This window comes from Mastomys coucha, unplaced genomic scaffold (assembly GCF_008632895.1).
Source record: "Mastomys coucha isolate ucsf_1 unplaced genomic scaffold, UCSF_Mcou_1 pScaffold22, whole genome shotgun sequence".
NCBI classification, from domain to species: Eukaryota; Metazoa; Chordata; class Mammalia; order Rodentia; family Muridae; genus Mastomys; species Mastomys coucha.
Genome location: NW_022196905.1, coordinates 124,652,946 through 124,666,543, shown reverse-complemented (window position 1 = coordinate 124,666,543; position 13,598 = coordinate 124,652,946). Strand labels below are relative to the sequence as shown.

General features: G+C 44.9%; 1 protein-coding gene across 3 annotated transcripts in view; it reads right to left on the bottom strand.

Annotated features, from left to right (window-relative positions):
* Nucleotides 1-13,598, bottom strand: part of Caln1 (calneuron 1) — a 485,154-nt gene that overhangs the window by 9,444 nt on the left and 462,112 nt on the right. For all 3 annotated transcript variants that reach the window (XM_031338124.1, XM_031338126.1, XM_031338125.1), the window contains one exon: nucleotides 7,806-7,962. In XM_031338124.1, coding sequence (XP_031193984.1) covers nucleotides 7,806-7,962 — 157 coding nt within the window. The remainder of the gene's footprint in view (nucleotides 1-7,805; nucleotides 7,963-13,598) is intronic.

Sequence of the window (13,598 nt, the reverse complement as noted above, 5' to 3'; positions counted from 1 at the left end):
GAGGTATCTCTGACACGGGCTCCTACCAACATGAACCCCATCACGCCTTCCCCACAATGGCTCTTCAACCTCTGAGATAAAATAAGCTCTCTCTGTCATGCTGTTTCTTGTCAAGTGTTTGATACCAGCCCCAGAGGGAATCTATGAAATTGACTCTTGATACAGCCTAAAATGGAACAAACTGAACAGGATTTTTCTTTTCTTTTCTTTTCTCTTCTTTTCCTTTCTTTCTTTCTTTCTTTCTTTCTTTCTTTCTTTCTTTCTTTCTTTTTCTTTCTTTTTAAGAATTTATTCTTATTTATGTATCTATGTGTATGTACCTGTGTATAGGAGGCCAGAAGTTGTCAGATCCTGGAGTTGGAGTTATAAGTGGTTGTGAGCTGTCTCAAACTCAAGAGCAGTATGTGTCCTTAATAACTTAGCCATTTATAGCTCATCTTTTGGTTTTCTGTAAAGATTTACTTTATTTATTTATTTGTGTGTGTGTGTGTGTGAATCTGTGCCTGTGCAGATATGTATGCCTTTGTACACAGATGCCAGAGGAGGGTATTGGATCTCTCAGAGATGGAGTTACTGGTGTGTATTTGAAACTCAACTTGTTACTTTGGTGCTGGGCTAAATTCCAGTCCTCATGATCCAGCAACCAGTACTCTTAACCGTGAGCTATCACTCCAGCCCAGAAAAGGAATATAAGAATATACCTTGATGGTATTAGGCATCATTACCAAGTAAGACTTGCAGGTGGTGATGGAGGATGGAGCTGTAGGAGGTGCAATGAGGTTGGTTTTTATTTCATGAGGCCTTTCTAAAGAGGGAGAGAGCAACCTTCTCTTGTACAATTGGAAGATGGTTCACTTTGTACCACAAAATCTCACTATTCTCTTCTTGGTTTTTCTGTACTTCAGGCAACTGTGCCTTGCTTCTAAAGGTCCCACCCCAGGACTCCTGGTATAAAGGTCAAACATAGTGTTGACCTTCCCAATGTCCTTCCCTTTTTTTTTTTTTTTTTGATGATGATATATATCTTTTGTTTCTGGGTTCCATGCTACTTATTCCATGTAGTTGAGATTCTCAACCCAAGACTTCACAAGCCAAAAGGACCAAGAATAGTGTGCAAAGCTCTTGGCTTGTCTGTAGACATACGAGCTGAGTAGGTTTGGGAAGGGGCCCTTTTGTGGATGAGGATGAGTCTTGGGAAAGGGAGTCCTGTTATTGTCTGAATCTGATAAAAAATGACGCCAACAGAGGAAAGAGAGGAAGAGAGAATAACACTAAGGGAGAAGACAAAAGACAGGAAAGGAGACATGAATATGGAGGAGAAGGAGGGAGAATAAGGAGGAGGGGCAAGAAGAGGATAAATAATGAGAGGAAAGATAAAAAGAAGAGAAGAAAGTGAGGAGGGAGAGGAGGAGAAGGGAGAGGAGGAGGAGGAATTGCTTTACATACTGATCAAAAACAATTCTCTGTGTCTTTGGTATCTTTGAATTTCAATTAGCCCTCAGAAAACTCTTCTACAATGTTGTTGTAGAAAACCTTAGAGGGTCCCCAGACAGAAGAGCAATTCCTTAATTTTCAACACATGTCCCAAGTCTGTTTCCAAAAGTTGCCTTCTGGCTTTCCACAGGCTACTGGCCCTAGCTGCCCACTTACCTCCTCTTCAAGCCAAAGACAAGGGTTTTATTTCAGGAAAGTCACAGGGCAGGCCAGCTGGACGCAGATGGTATGGGTAACATCCTGCACCCCTTTCACTTGGATGGTCCCCAAAGAGCCATAATGAATTCCTGGGTGACAATGCAGATTATATCATGCAGGTGAGCACTTGGTGGCCTGACAGGAACAGCGTGACTTCAGAAGGGACGACTGCCTTTGTGACCTTGGATTGGACCACAGAACTCTCTTTGACCTGCGAAAGTCTCTGATATGTTTGTATCTAAATATAACTACCACTATAAAACCTTTGCATTGAATGAGAAAGAAAAATAAAACTTTATTTTTAATAAAATAAAATGGTGTAGGGACCACACAACATGTTATATTTCTCATCAGTGTGACTGTGCTGCCTGATATTAATTACCAACTTGACTGGATCTAGAGTGATCCACCAGGCAAACCTCTGGCCACAACTGCGAAGGGTTATCTTGACTAGGTTACTTAAGGTAGAAGGAGCCTTAAAAGTGGGCGGCACCACTCCCTAGGCTTGGATTGCCTAAAGAGGAGAAAGCTAGGTGAAAAGGAGCATTCATTACTCCCTGCTTCCTATCTGCAGGTGTGATGTGTCTGCCTGCCTCGTATTTCTGCTGCCTTGACCTCCTCAACATGGTGGACTATACCCTGGAACAGTGAGCCAAACAAACCCTTTCTCCCTTAAGTTGTTTCAGTCAGAATATTTTATCACAGCTACAGGAAAATTAACTAAGACAGTGATCAAATACTTGGCAGAAATAATTTAGAAGAAAAAAAAGGTTAATGTTGGCTTGTAGCTTCAGAGATTTCAGCCCAGTCTTTCTTGGTCCCAAATGCTTGGGCAAAACGTTATGGTGGAAAAAGTAACGGCAGAGGAGAGTTGTTCACATCATAGCTGACTAGGAAGCCCAGAGTGGGACATGAGATGGCCAGAGAAAATATACTGCCAACGGCCTAACTCCAGTGACATACTCCCTTCCAGTCATGTCCCTTCAGGTACAATGTCCCCTACATCATACACTTTTCAGGACTCCCCAAATAGCACCATCATCCATCTGAGGACCAGTGTTAAAAATCACAAGTCTATGTGGCATTCATATTCAAGCCATATCACACAAGCATGGAAGAGCTGTATAGAAGCACACACCCTGCAGAGATCTTCCCTGACCCTTGCTCCTCTTTCATCAGATGGAGACTTGGCAGGTGCAGAGAAGTTCAGTTATCTCTTTCCCCGAGACTACTTATTTTCCAGTGTCCCAGTTTCACTCCTGTTGCTTCGACAGAGACCCTGACAGAAAAAGCTACTGAGGGAGGAAAGGGTTTGTTCGCCTCACAGTTCCAAGTTACAGGCCAGTGGTATAGGGAAGTCAAGGCAGGAACTTGATGCATCATACCCAGATGGAGAAAATGCATGGGATCCTTGCTTGCCCATTCTCAGTTAGCGTTCTCCTCTGTTTTATATCTCAAGACTTGTCACCTCAGGAATGATGCTCGCCCCTGTGGCTGGGTCTTCCCATATCAACTGGCTTAATTAAGACAATCCATGGCTCCAGCTGCATGTGTATAGCTGAGGATGGCCAAGTCAGTCATCAATGGGAGGAGAGGCCCTTGGCCCTGTGAAGGTTCTATGCCCCAGTGTAGGGGAATGCCAGGGCCAGTAAGGAGGAGGGGGTAGGGTGGGGAGCAGGGGGAGGGGGAAGGAAACAAGGGTTTGTTTTAGTTTTTGTTATTTTATTTTATTTTATTTTATTTTTGGAGGGGAAGCTGGGAAAAGAGATATTATAAATAAAGAAAACATCTAATTAAAAAAAAAACAAAAAAAAAAAAACAAAACAAACAAAAAAGACAATCCCCCCCCCCAAGACATACCCACAGGCCAACCTGACCTAGACAATCCCACATTAAGAATCTCCTCTCAAATAATTGTAGGTGTGACAAGATGATAACTAAAAACTAATTGTTAGGGGTTGGAGAGGTGGCTCAGTGGTTAAGAACATGGACTGTTTTTGCAGAAGACTCCATTTTGGTTCCCAGCACCCACATCAGGGCAGCTAGTAACTCCAGGGCAGCTAGCCCCCTGTAACTCCAGGCAACCAGATGCCCTCCTCTGGCCTCCATGGGCACTAGACTCAAGCATGCATATTCTCAAGAACACACACACACACACACACACACACACACACACACACACACACACACGGATATACACATTGTAAGTAGAGATAAAAATAAAATATTAAAAAGCTAACTATGGCCCCCAGGTGGCGAATTTTTGTTTGATTTCCCTCTTCTGGGTCTTTTGTCAGAATGTCCAGAAAGAATCTGATAGGTGGTCCTCCAGTTAGAGAAAAGGAGGTTTGGAAATGTGTCTTGAGAGCTCTCAAAGTCTTGCTGTTCTTTCTTACTTGTCTTCCAGATTAGGTATGATTTCACCACCAGTGAGATAGAAAAATGGAAACAGATGTGGAATTTCATAGGGAGATTTGGAATTTGTTCCTGCAAAGGACCTGTAAGTGACAAATGAAGAAACTAGGGGACTGGGGAGATGGCTTGATCAGAAAAGAGCTGACTAGTAAGCATGAAGACCTGAGTTAAGGTCTCCTGAGACCCATGTAAAAGGTCAAACACGGCAGCACACATCTGTAATCCCAGTGCCGAGGGGGAGACACTGAAGGATCCCTGGGGCAGCCAGGGTGGCTGAGTGGAGGAACTCCAATTTCAGTAAGAGACTCTGGCTCATAAAAATAAGGTGGAGAGTCACATGATGTCAACCTCTGGATCCCCTTACATATATGTGTATGCACAAATCACCTCCACATGAACACACACACACACACACACACACACACACACACACACGGGTAAGACATTATCCAGTAGATGAAGGCTCAAGTCTTTAGCCTCATTTGACTCTAGACAAAAGGCTTCACTTTGCTGAGCTTCAGTTTCCTCCTGTGTAGCCACATGAGTAAAATCACACCAATCTCAGAGCTGTGCTGAGGCTTCAGTCCAACATGTGAGCAGGTGGCCAGCAGCTGGTATGCATGTGGAAAGTTACCACCCATCCCTTTCCTTCCAGAGCTGGCTCCTTGCCATAGCACTCCGCTGTAAGGCATCGGCTCGATAGCCAGGTGACCCAGCACCATTTGGGGTATATATGGTAGTTTGACAACTGTGAATCTTGTCTTCTTGGGTGTTTAGACAAGAAAGCAAGGGATAGAGACATGGCTCAGCCATTAACAAGCACTTGCTGCCCTTGTGGAGGACCCAAGTTCAGTTCCTAGCACTACACTGGGCAGCTTACAATTACCTGTAACTTCAGCTCCACAGAATCTGATGGACTCTTATGGCTTCTGTTATACACATACAGATGGCATACACACACACACACACACACACATACACAAAGAGAGAGAGAGACAGAGAGAAATAGAGAGAGAGAGAGAGAGAGAGAGAGAAATAGAGAGAGAGAAATAGAGAGAGAGAAATAGAGAGAGAGAAATAGAGAGAAACTAACCTGGGGATGGCGGTGGGGCCCCTGCCTTTAATCCCAGCACTCAGGAGGCAGAAGCAAGCTGATCATTATGCATTCTGGTCTATCTAGTGAATTTCAGACCAGCCAGGACTAAACAGTGAGACCCTCTGACTATAAACAAATAGTAAGAATGTAAAGACAGGCAGACAGACAGACAGACAGACAGACAGACAGACAGACAGACAATTATAGCACATGGCACATTCTTGTAATTCTAGCACTGGGGAGGTGGAGACAGGAGGATTCCTGTGACTCGGGCCATCCAGCCTAGCTGAACTAGTGAGTTCCATGTGAATGTAAGAGACCCTCTCAAGAACTGAGGTAGATTCTACTGTAACAACAGCCAAAGTTGTCCTCTAGCCTTCAAACTTCCACATGCACATGTGCACACACACCAACACATGCACATCCATACACATATATACACAAACACATACATACACACACTTACAAAAACATGCTGAGTCTGTAATACCGGCTGCTCTGGAGGGGAAGGCAGGTGGACCTCAAGTTCAAGGCAACCCTGAACTACAGTGTGCTTCATGCACACCCCATCTCAAAAAGTAAAGGGACAGGTCAGAGAGATGTCTCAGTGGGTGAAGGTACTTGCCACCAGGGCTGACCACCTGAGTCGCATCCCTGAGTCTCATGTGGTAGAAGGACAGAACAAAGCCCCACAAGCTGTCCTCCAACTCTTTATGTGCACCATAGCCTATGTGTCATCCCACCCATCCACATCCACATAATAAATAAAGTGATGTTTAAAAAAAGGAAAAGCAGTGCCTTATCAATATAGCCCATTGATAAAGCACTTGCCTAGCATGCACAGGAACCCAGGTTCACCCCCACCTCAGTACTGCAAAAATAATACAAATACTTAATTAATTAACTTCCATGAAGTCTCAGCACTGAGTCTGTAAAAATCTGCTGATGGCTAACTATGATATTTTAGTGCATTACAACAAATAATTTTTTACCTCTATCAATTAGAATAGCTGTTTTCTTCTAATATACTTTGTGTGTGTGCATGTGCATGTGTCTGTGTCTGTGCCTGTGTCTGTGTGTGTTATGAGTGCATGTGCCCTCAGAGTACAGAGAAGGGCATTGGATCCACTGGGGCTGGAGTACAGGTGGTTATGATCCATCTGATGTAGGTGTTGAGACCCAAATGTCAATCTTCTGCAAAAACAATATGTGTTCTTAACCACTGAGCCTCTCCAGACCCCAAAATAGCTGTTTCCCTAAGTTTGGAAGAAGGATAACATTATTTACCTTCCTAGAAATTCTTGAGTGACTACTGGAAATAAGCTTTTCCCTCTCATATAGATTTTTTGTGTGTGTGTGAGGCCTTCCTGAGTCTCTTCTTTGAGTTCAGATGACCCTCGTTCTTTCTGTTAGCCCTCTGATTAGGTTGCTGAAAGGACTCCATCCCTGAGCCCTTTCTAGTCAATGCATCCAAGAAGCCCAGAGCTTATCCTTTCCTGGGGATTCTGTGGAGCAAATGTAATTATCCTGACATATGTAGATGAGGGAACACGGAGGAGTTGCACAGCTTGCCCAAGGTCATTCAATTAGCCAATGAACTTGGTCCAAGTTTGCTGACAGGTTCAGTGGGCTCCTTCCACCATCCCTGAGGCAGCCGGCCTCCATCAAGCAAAAGCAAATTGCCACAAAGCCACAGAGCCATCCTCCTAGACTCGGAATGACCTCAGGAAGGACAAGATCATTACAAGATCTTCTTTAACTTGAACTCTGAGTCATATATGGTAGTATATGTGTCATAATCCCCACCCTCTAGAGGTTGAGGCATGAGGATTTTAAGTCGGAATGGGTAGGTATAGCCTTGGCTACATATAGAAACCCTATTTCTAGGGTTTCTAGAGAGAGAGAGAGAGAGAGAGAGAGAGAGAGAGAGAGAGAGAGACCCAAACAGCAGCAGTAAAACCAAAATCCAAATAACAAAAAGAAGGAAAAGGAAGAGAAGAGGAGGAAGAGGAAGAAGAGGAGAAGAGGAAGAGGAGGGAGGAGGGGAGGAGGAGGGAGAAGAAGAAAAAGAAGAAGAAAAAGAAGAGAAGGCTAGGGTGATGGTTCTGTGTTGGGTTAAAGCATCTGCTGTACAAGCGTGAGGACCTGAGCTATGATCCCTAGCACTCACATAAAAGCTGGGCACAGCAGCACAGATGTAACTCCAGCACCAGGAAAGCAGAGGCACGTGGGTCCTGAGGACTCACTGGTCAGCCAGTCTCACTGAAACCGTGAGCTGCAGGGGCAGTGAGAGAATCTGCCTCACAAAATAAGAACAAGATAGAAGAAGATGCCCAACATTGACTTCTGGTGTCCACGGCACACGTATTCATGTTCACGTGCACCCGCACGTATGTGTGTACATACCCCTAAACCCTACGCACAAAAGAAAAGTGAAAGGAAGAAGAGAAAGCAAAAACATAAAGTTGAATTAAAGGAAACCATGGAATCTTCCTCGAGCTGACCTACTCACTTGGCCCGGAATTTTTACCCTATGGGACAAGGCTGCTTCTTGTCCTGAAGACACGTGGAGGCGCCCAGGAAGACGCCCAGGTGCACCCACCTCCTTCAAACTCCGTCTGGCAGTTCCCCGAGGTCTCATTCAAGCTCTCCTCCTCATTGATGATAATGTTCTCAATGTCCTTCATTGTTAAGTGGTCCCGGAAGGCATGGTACAGGATATGCTTCAGCTCTTCCAGAGTGACTCTCTGCATGTCAAACTGTGGAGGCAAAGAACAGGAAGGGGGGGCTGTGAAAACAGGGGTATGAATTCAGCTGGGGTGCTGTCAGCATGCCCGAAAGCTCCTTTAAGAAAATGAGTCTCTCAGGAGACCAGATGAGCAGTTGGCCACCCCGCTCAGCTCCGAGCACGTGAGTGGTTTTATTGGGGATGCAGCAAATGAAACATAGCCTCTGATTTAGGAGAAAGAATAAAAGTTACTTGCTAGTTGGGTTGACCATCCACCAGCTATCTGTCATCAACCTCCCACATAGTACAGTTCCATACTTTAGACAAGGCATGTTTCTAAAATTCCATCATCTTGCAAGAAACTTGTAATGCTCATCTTACCCTTCCACATTGAACAATGCACCAAAACTGTTTCAAAAAAGGTGTCATCTTCTAAGGAACCAGCCATTCCGATTTTGCTTTGAGCATGTACTTACACATTTCTACTGTGGTTTGAATGTGGTCCCCTGACTCCACCCCCAACACACACACAAACACCATCCCTCCAACAGAGTTGCTGTGTTGGAAGCCTTTGGGCTCACTGTTACCGTGTTGAGGTAGGGAAACTTTTAGAAGTGGGGCCTGAGGCCAGAGAGATTGTTCCATGGTTAAGAATACGTTCTGTTTTTTCAGAGAACCTGATTATTGTTTCCAACATCCATATTGGCAGCTCACAATTGCCTGTAACTCTAGTCAAAGGGGATAAGATTCCTGCTTTTGGTCTCTGAGGGCACCTACATGCACATGGTGAACATACACATATTCAGGACCACATACGTACATAGATGATGAAAATTAAATATTAAAAGAAAGATGAGACCTGGCAGCTTGTTAGATTACTGAAGATGTCACCATTGAAGGGAACCTCAGTTCCAAGATGGATCTTAATTTTTCTATGTGTGTGTGTGTGTGTTTGTGCATGTGCTCGAGTACATGTGTGTATACATGCACACAAGTGAGTATGCACATGTATCAGTGTGTGTATATGTGTGCCCATGTATATATACATGGGTGCACATGCATGTGGAGACCTGAAGTTGATTTATAGAATCATCCTCCATTGCCTTTTTGCCTTATTTATTGAGACAGTATCTCTCAATCAAACTCCAAGCTTGCCAACATGGCTAGTCCTTCTAACTAGCCCGTCTCCCTAGATCTAAATCTCCTGTCTCTGCATTCCAAAGTCTGAATTACAGGTGTGCCACCATGCCAACTGAGCGTTTCCATGGGTTCTGAGGATCTGGACTCTGTTCTTCAAGCCTGCCCAGCAAGTGCTTTAACCACTGAGAAATCTTCCCAACCCACAAGCCTAATTCGTTGTATGAGCTTCACCTGTGAGTCATTCTCTGACTGCCTGTCTTTCCGTGTGATCTCTGCTGCATGTGTTCCTGCCACTGTGATGGTAGACAGCCTACCCCCTTCATTAGGGCCAAGTGAGAAGCAGCAGCATGCTCTTGCCTTTCCAAAGCTAAGGCCTGTATCAGCATCTCCTCTTTAGAAGGGATTTTACCGAAGTGATGGGAAAGGAGCTAGTATAGTAGGTTCATTATTTTTTCTCATTGCTATGACCAAACACTGGGGAAATGATTGTGAAGCAGCATTGGTTTATTAGAACACACAGTTCAACATGATACAGACGACCTAGGTGGAGAAGGCATGGTAGTAGGGGCTGGAAGCAGCTGGTCACATTGCATCAGGAATCAGATGGACGCTGGTGCTCAGGATCCCAGCCCATGAGACCTAAGGTGGATTTACCTCCATCAGCTAAACTAGTCTGGAAAAGCCCTTACAGACATGCTCCAGAGGCCTCTATCCTGTGTGGTCTTAGATCCTATAGAACTGACAGAGACAGTTAAACAACACACTAAGGAAGGGTACGCGCAGAAGCCCATGACTGAGTTGAAACCACACGACACTAAAAGCAGGTCCTGAACAGTTCTCTTCCCTTCTTGTCTTTTCAAAGATTTTAGAAGTATGTACCTTGTTCCAGGAAATTAAATTGAATTACTGAAACTTCTTGGGAAGAAGCAAAATGATTCGAGTTAAAAGCCCTCTATGAGTCAGAGCAACAGATGGTCATTCGTGTACTGGATGTGTTTCCTGTGTTACAGTTTAGTGAAGGCTGAGGCTGAATCTGACATAAAGCTGGGCACAATGTCCCTTCACACTGGATAAATGAGGGGAGTCCTAGCAACCCACCCATGTGCAGGACCTGGGCACAAAGAGTGCAGAGGAGAATAATTCTGATGTGAAGATCAGGATCCTGTTCTAGGTTTAACTGTCAACTTGACACAGCCTAGAGTCACCTGAGGAGGGAATCTCATTTAAGAAGTGACCAGATCAGATCAGCCTACGGGCACATCTGTTGGGGATTGTCTTGATTGTAAGTTGGTGTGCTGGGGGTGGGAGTGAAACAGACCAGTGTGGGCAGTACCGTTCCATTAACAGGTGGCCTTGGGTTGTCTAAGAAAGCTAGTTGAGCACAAGACGATGAGCAAGCCAGGAGGCAGCACTCCTTAGAGATTTCTCCCTCGTTCTTTGCCATGACTTTGCTTAATGACTGAGGGTGGCCTAGAAGTGTAAGCCATCTCAACCCTTCATTGTCCACATGGCTTTTGTTCTGAGTGTTTTATCACAGCAACATAATAAAGCCAGAACAGATTCTCTGCCATGGTCAGAGATGAACAGTGTTGACATCAAACAGATTTTTTTAGGCAGAAAAAAAAAATGAGTCACTACTTCTTGGAAGACCAATCTAAGACATGGAAAGCTGCCTGGAAAATAATTATACAACTTCAAGAGACTTCTGCCATTCAGAAACTAGGCAAAAAGACTGACCAGAGGCCAGGGGAAGGGAACTAAAGATACAGATTCCTAGCTCCATTGTTTAGGCTGAGTCTTAAAGTCAGTAGAGTACATAGTGGTGCACTGGGCAGTGGTGGCGCATGCCGTTAATCCTAGCAGAGGATTAACAGGGAGGCAGAGGCAGAGGCAGGCAGATCTCTGAGTTCAAGGCTAACCTAGTCCACAGAGTGATTTCCAGGACCACCCCTCTCCCAATAATATACTGTAGCTTGTAGATCAAATGTCTCTCAGACACCCAGGGGCAATTAGCTGAGTCTTTAGCTGCTGGTACTGTTGAGAAGAGACTGGATCAGGAATGTACTGACTTTGCCAGTAGATTAATCCATGAAGGAGTCCAGAGCTGAACTGGACAGGTAGGACATGATTGGTAGATCATTGGGAGTATGTCTATGAATACCTTAGACTCCTCTCTCTCTCTCTCTCTCTCTCTCTCTCTCTCTCTCTCTCTCTCTCTCTCTCTCTCTCTCTCTTTCTCTCTCCCTCTCCCACCCTCTCCCTCTCCCTCTCCCTCTCCCTCTCCCTCTCCCTGCCCTCGCCTCCCAACCCCATAATGAGGTGAGCAGTTTACTCTCTTCTAACTTCACCTCAAGCTCATATAGAAGGACTCAGGGACTGAATCACCTTTGACCCTGAGCTCAGATAGAGCCCACCCCCCACTTCCTCACAACAGTACCTCCTAACTATTCTGTTACAGTGATACAATGCTGTCTAACACAGGATACTGATGCCTAAACAAACCCAGCCAAGCAACTTTCTATATGTCATCTACATTGTCAGGGTACCCATCTCTTAAAGTTTAGAAAGAAATCACTATAAAACAGGAACATGGTACCAACAGGTATTTCTCTCCTGATGGCCCATCAATTAAGCTTCCATACTTGTCTTGAGTTACTTTTAGGATTTAATGTTATTTTTAGAGACCTACATGAATGCTTCTCGTTATTTTTAGCATGTAACTTATGCACAGTAGAGCCACATGTTAGGATTTCTCTCAAGACTGACTATAGCATGGTGGCTATGGGCATGATGCAATCAGTTGAGTTCTCACTCCGCAGACACAATGCCCTGTCCCCTATCCATCTCAGCACTTCATAAATCATGGTGGTGGTCTAGTCCCATAATGTCAGCACTGGGGAGGCAAGGGCAGGAACTCAAGACAAGGTAGTAGAGACAAGGAGAGTCCCTAGGACTTTCTGGCCAGCTGGCCTAGTCTTCTTAGTGAGCTTTGGGCCAGTGAGAAAACCTTTCTTTAAAAGAATCAAGACAGTCACCTACAGACATGCCTACAGATCAGGAGGACCACGTAACTCCTCATTCAAGGCTTTTCCTCTCAGAAGACTCAGATGTCTCTAGGCTGGGTCAAATGGGCAAGCTTGCTTGTGTGAGAGTGTACATGCATACAAGTATGCATGCTATGCATGTGTGCATTGGTGGATGAATGTGTGTGTGTGTGTGTGTGTCTGCCTCTGTCTCTGTCTCTGTCTCGCTCTCTCGCTCTCTCTCTGTCTCTCTGTCTCTGCCTCTGTCTGTCTGTCTGTCTGTCTGTCTGTCTGTCTGTCTGTCTCTCTCTCTCTCTCTCTCTCTCTCTCTCTCTCTCTCTCTGTGTGTGTGTGTGTGTGTGTAGGTAAAAGGACCACCTCTTCTGCTATACCTCAGGAACACCATCCACCTTGGTGACTATGGGTGTGCATTCTGTACCACTTACGTAGTCTTCACCAGGATCAGCTCATCTTCCCTCAACCACAAAAGTACTAAAAGATATTACACTAACCATAGAAGCCATTGAGGGTGGATCCCCCCCCCACCTCCTGTGTCCATTCTCCTGGTAATACTAAAAAGGTAATCATCAGACTTATTCTTACTTAGGGTTTAAATCGCCATATTAAGAGGGTGGAGGTATCTGGAGTTCACTGTGGTCCAACAGGATGATATTACTTCTTCCTGGTCAAAAGAATGAGTCCCAGGTGCTGGGGATATAGCCCTTCGTGGTGAATTTATATTGAAGCTATCAAATTATTATATGCTATTGTCTTCTCTCTTAAGAGACAATCCAGCTTCCCCTGTCAATCACTTGGCCAGAAATCCATCTCCGAGGAAAACTGATTCACCTGAAGTCATGCTAAGTTAAGCATATACTCAGTGCTCTTACAGACCACCCATATGAGGAGGCTCACATCTGCCTGTAACTCCAGCTCCAGGGGATTTGAGCTCTCTTCTGTCCGCTGCTGATACTGCACTCAAGTGCACACACATACAAATACACAATTAAAAATAAAGATAAGCATTAATATCTTAGTTAGGATTTCCATTTCTTATGAAAAGACCCCATAACCAAGGCAACTGTCATAAGGGAGAACATTTATTGGGGCTGGCTTACAGGTCCTGAGGTTCAGTCCATTATAGTCACAGCAGGAAGCAGGGCAGCATCCAGACAGCCAAGATACTAGAGAAGGAGCTGAGAGCTCCACCTCTTCATCTCAAGGAAGCTAGGAACAGACTAGCTCCCATGTGGCTGGGAGGAGGATCTCAAAGTCCACCCCCACAGTGACACACTTCCGCCAACAAGGCCACACCTCCTACTAGTGCCACTCCCCGGGCCAAGTACAGTCAAACCACCACAATTAATCTAAAAGAGAATAGTAGTGCATATCTTTAATCTCAGCGTGTAGAGGTAGAGGCAAGCAAATCTCTGTGAGTTCAAAGCCAGCCTGGTCTACAGAGCTAGTTCCAGGATTGTCAGCATTGCACGACAAAAGCCCTGCC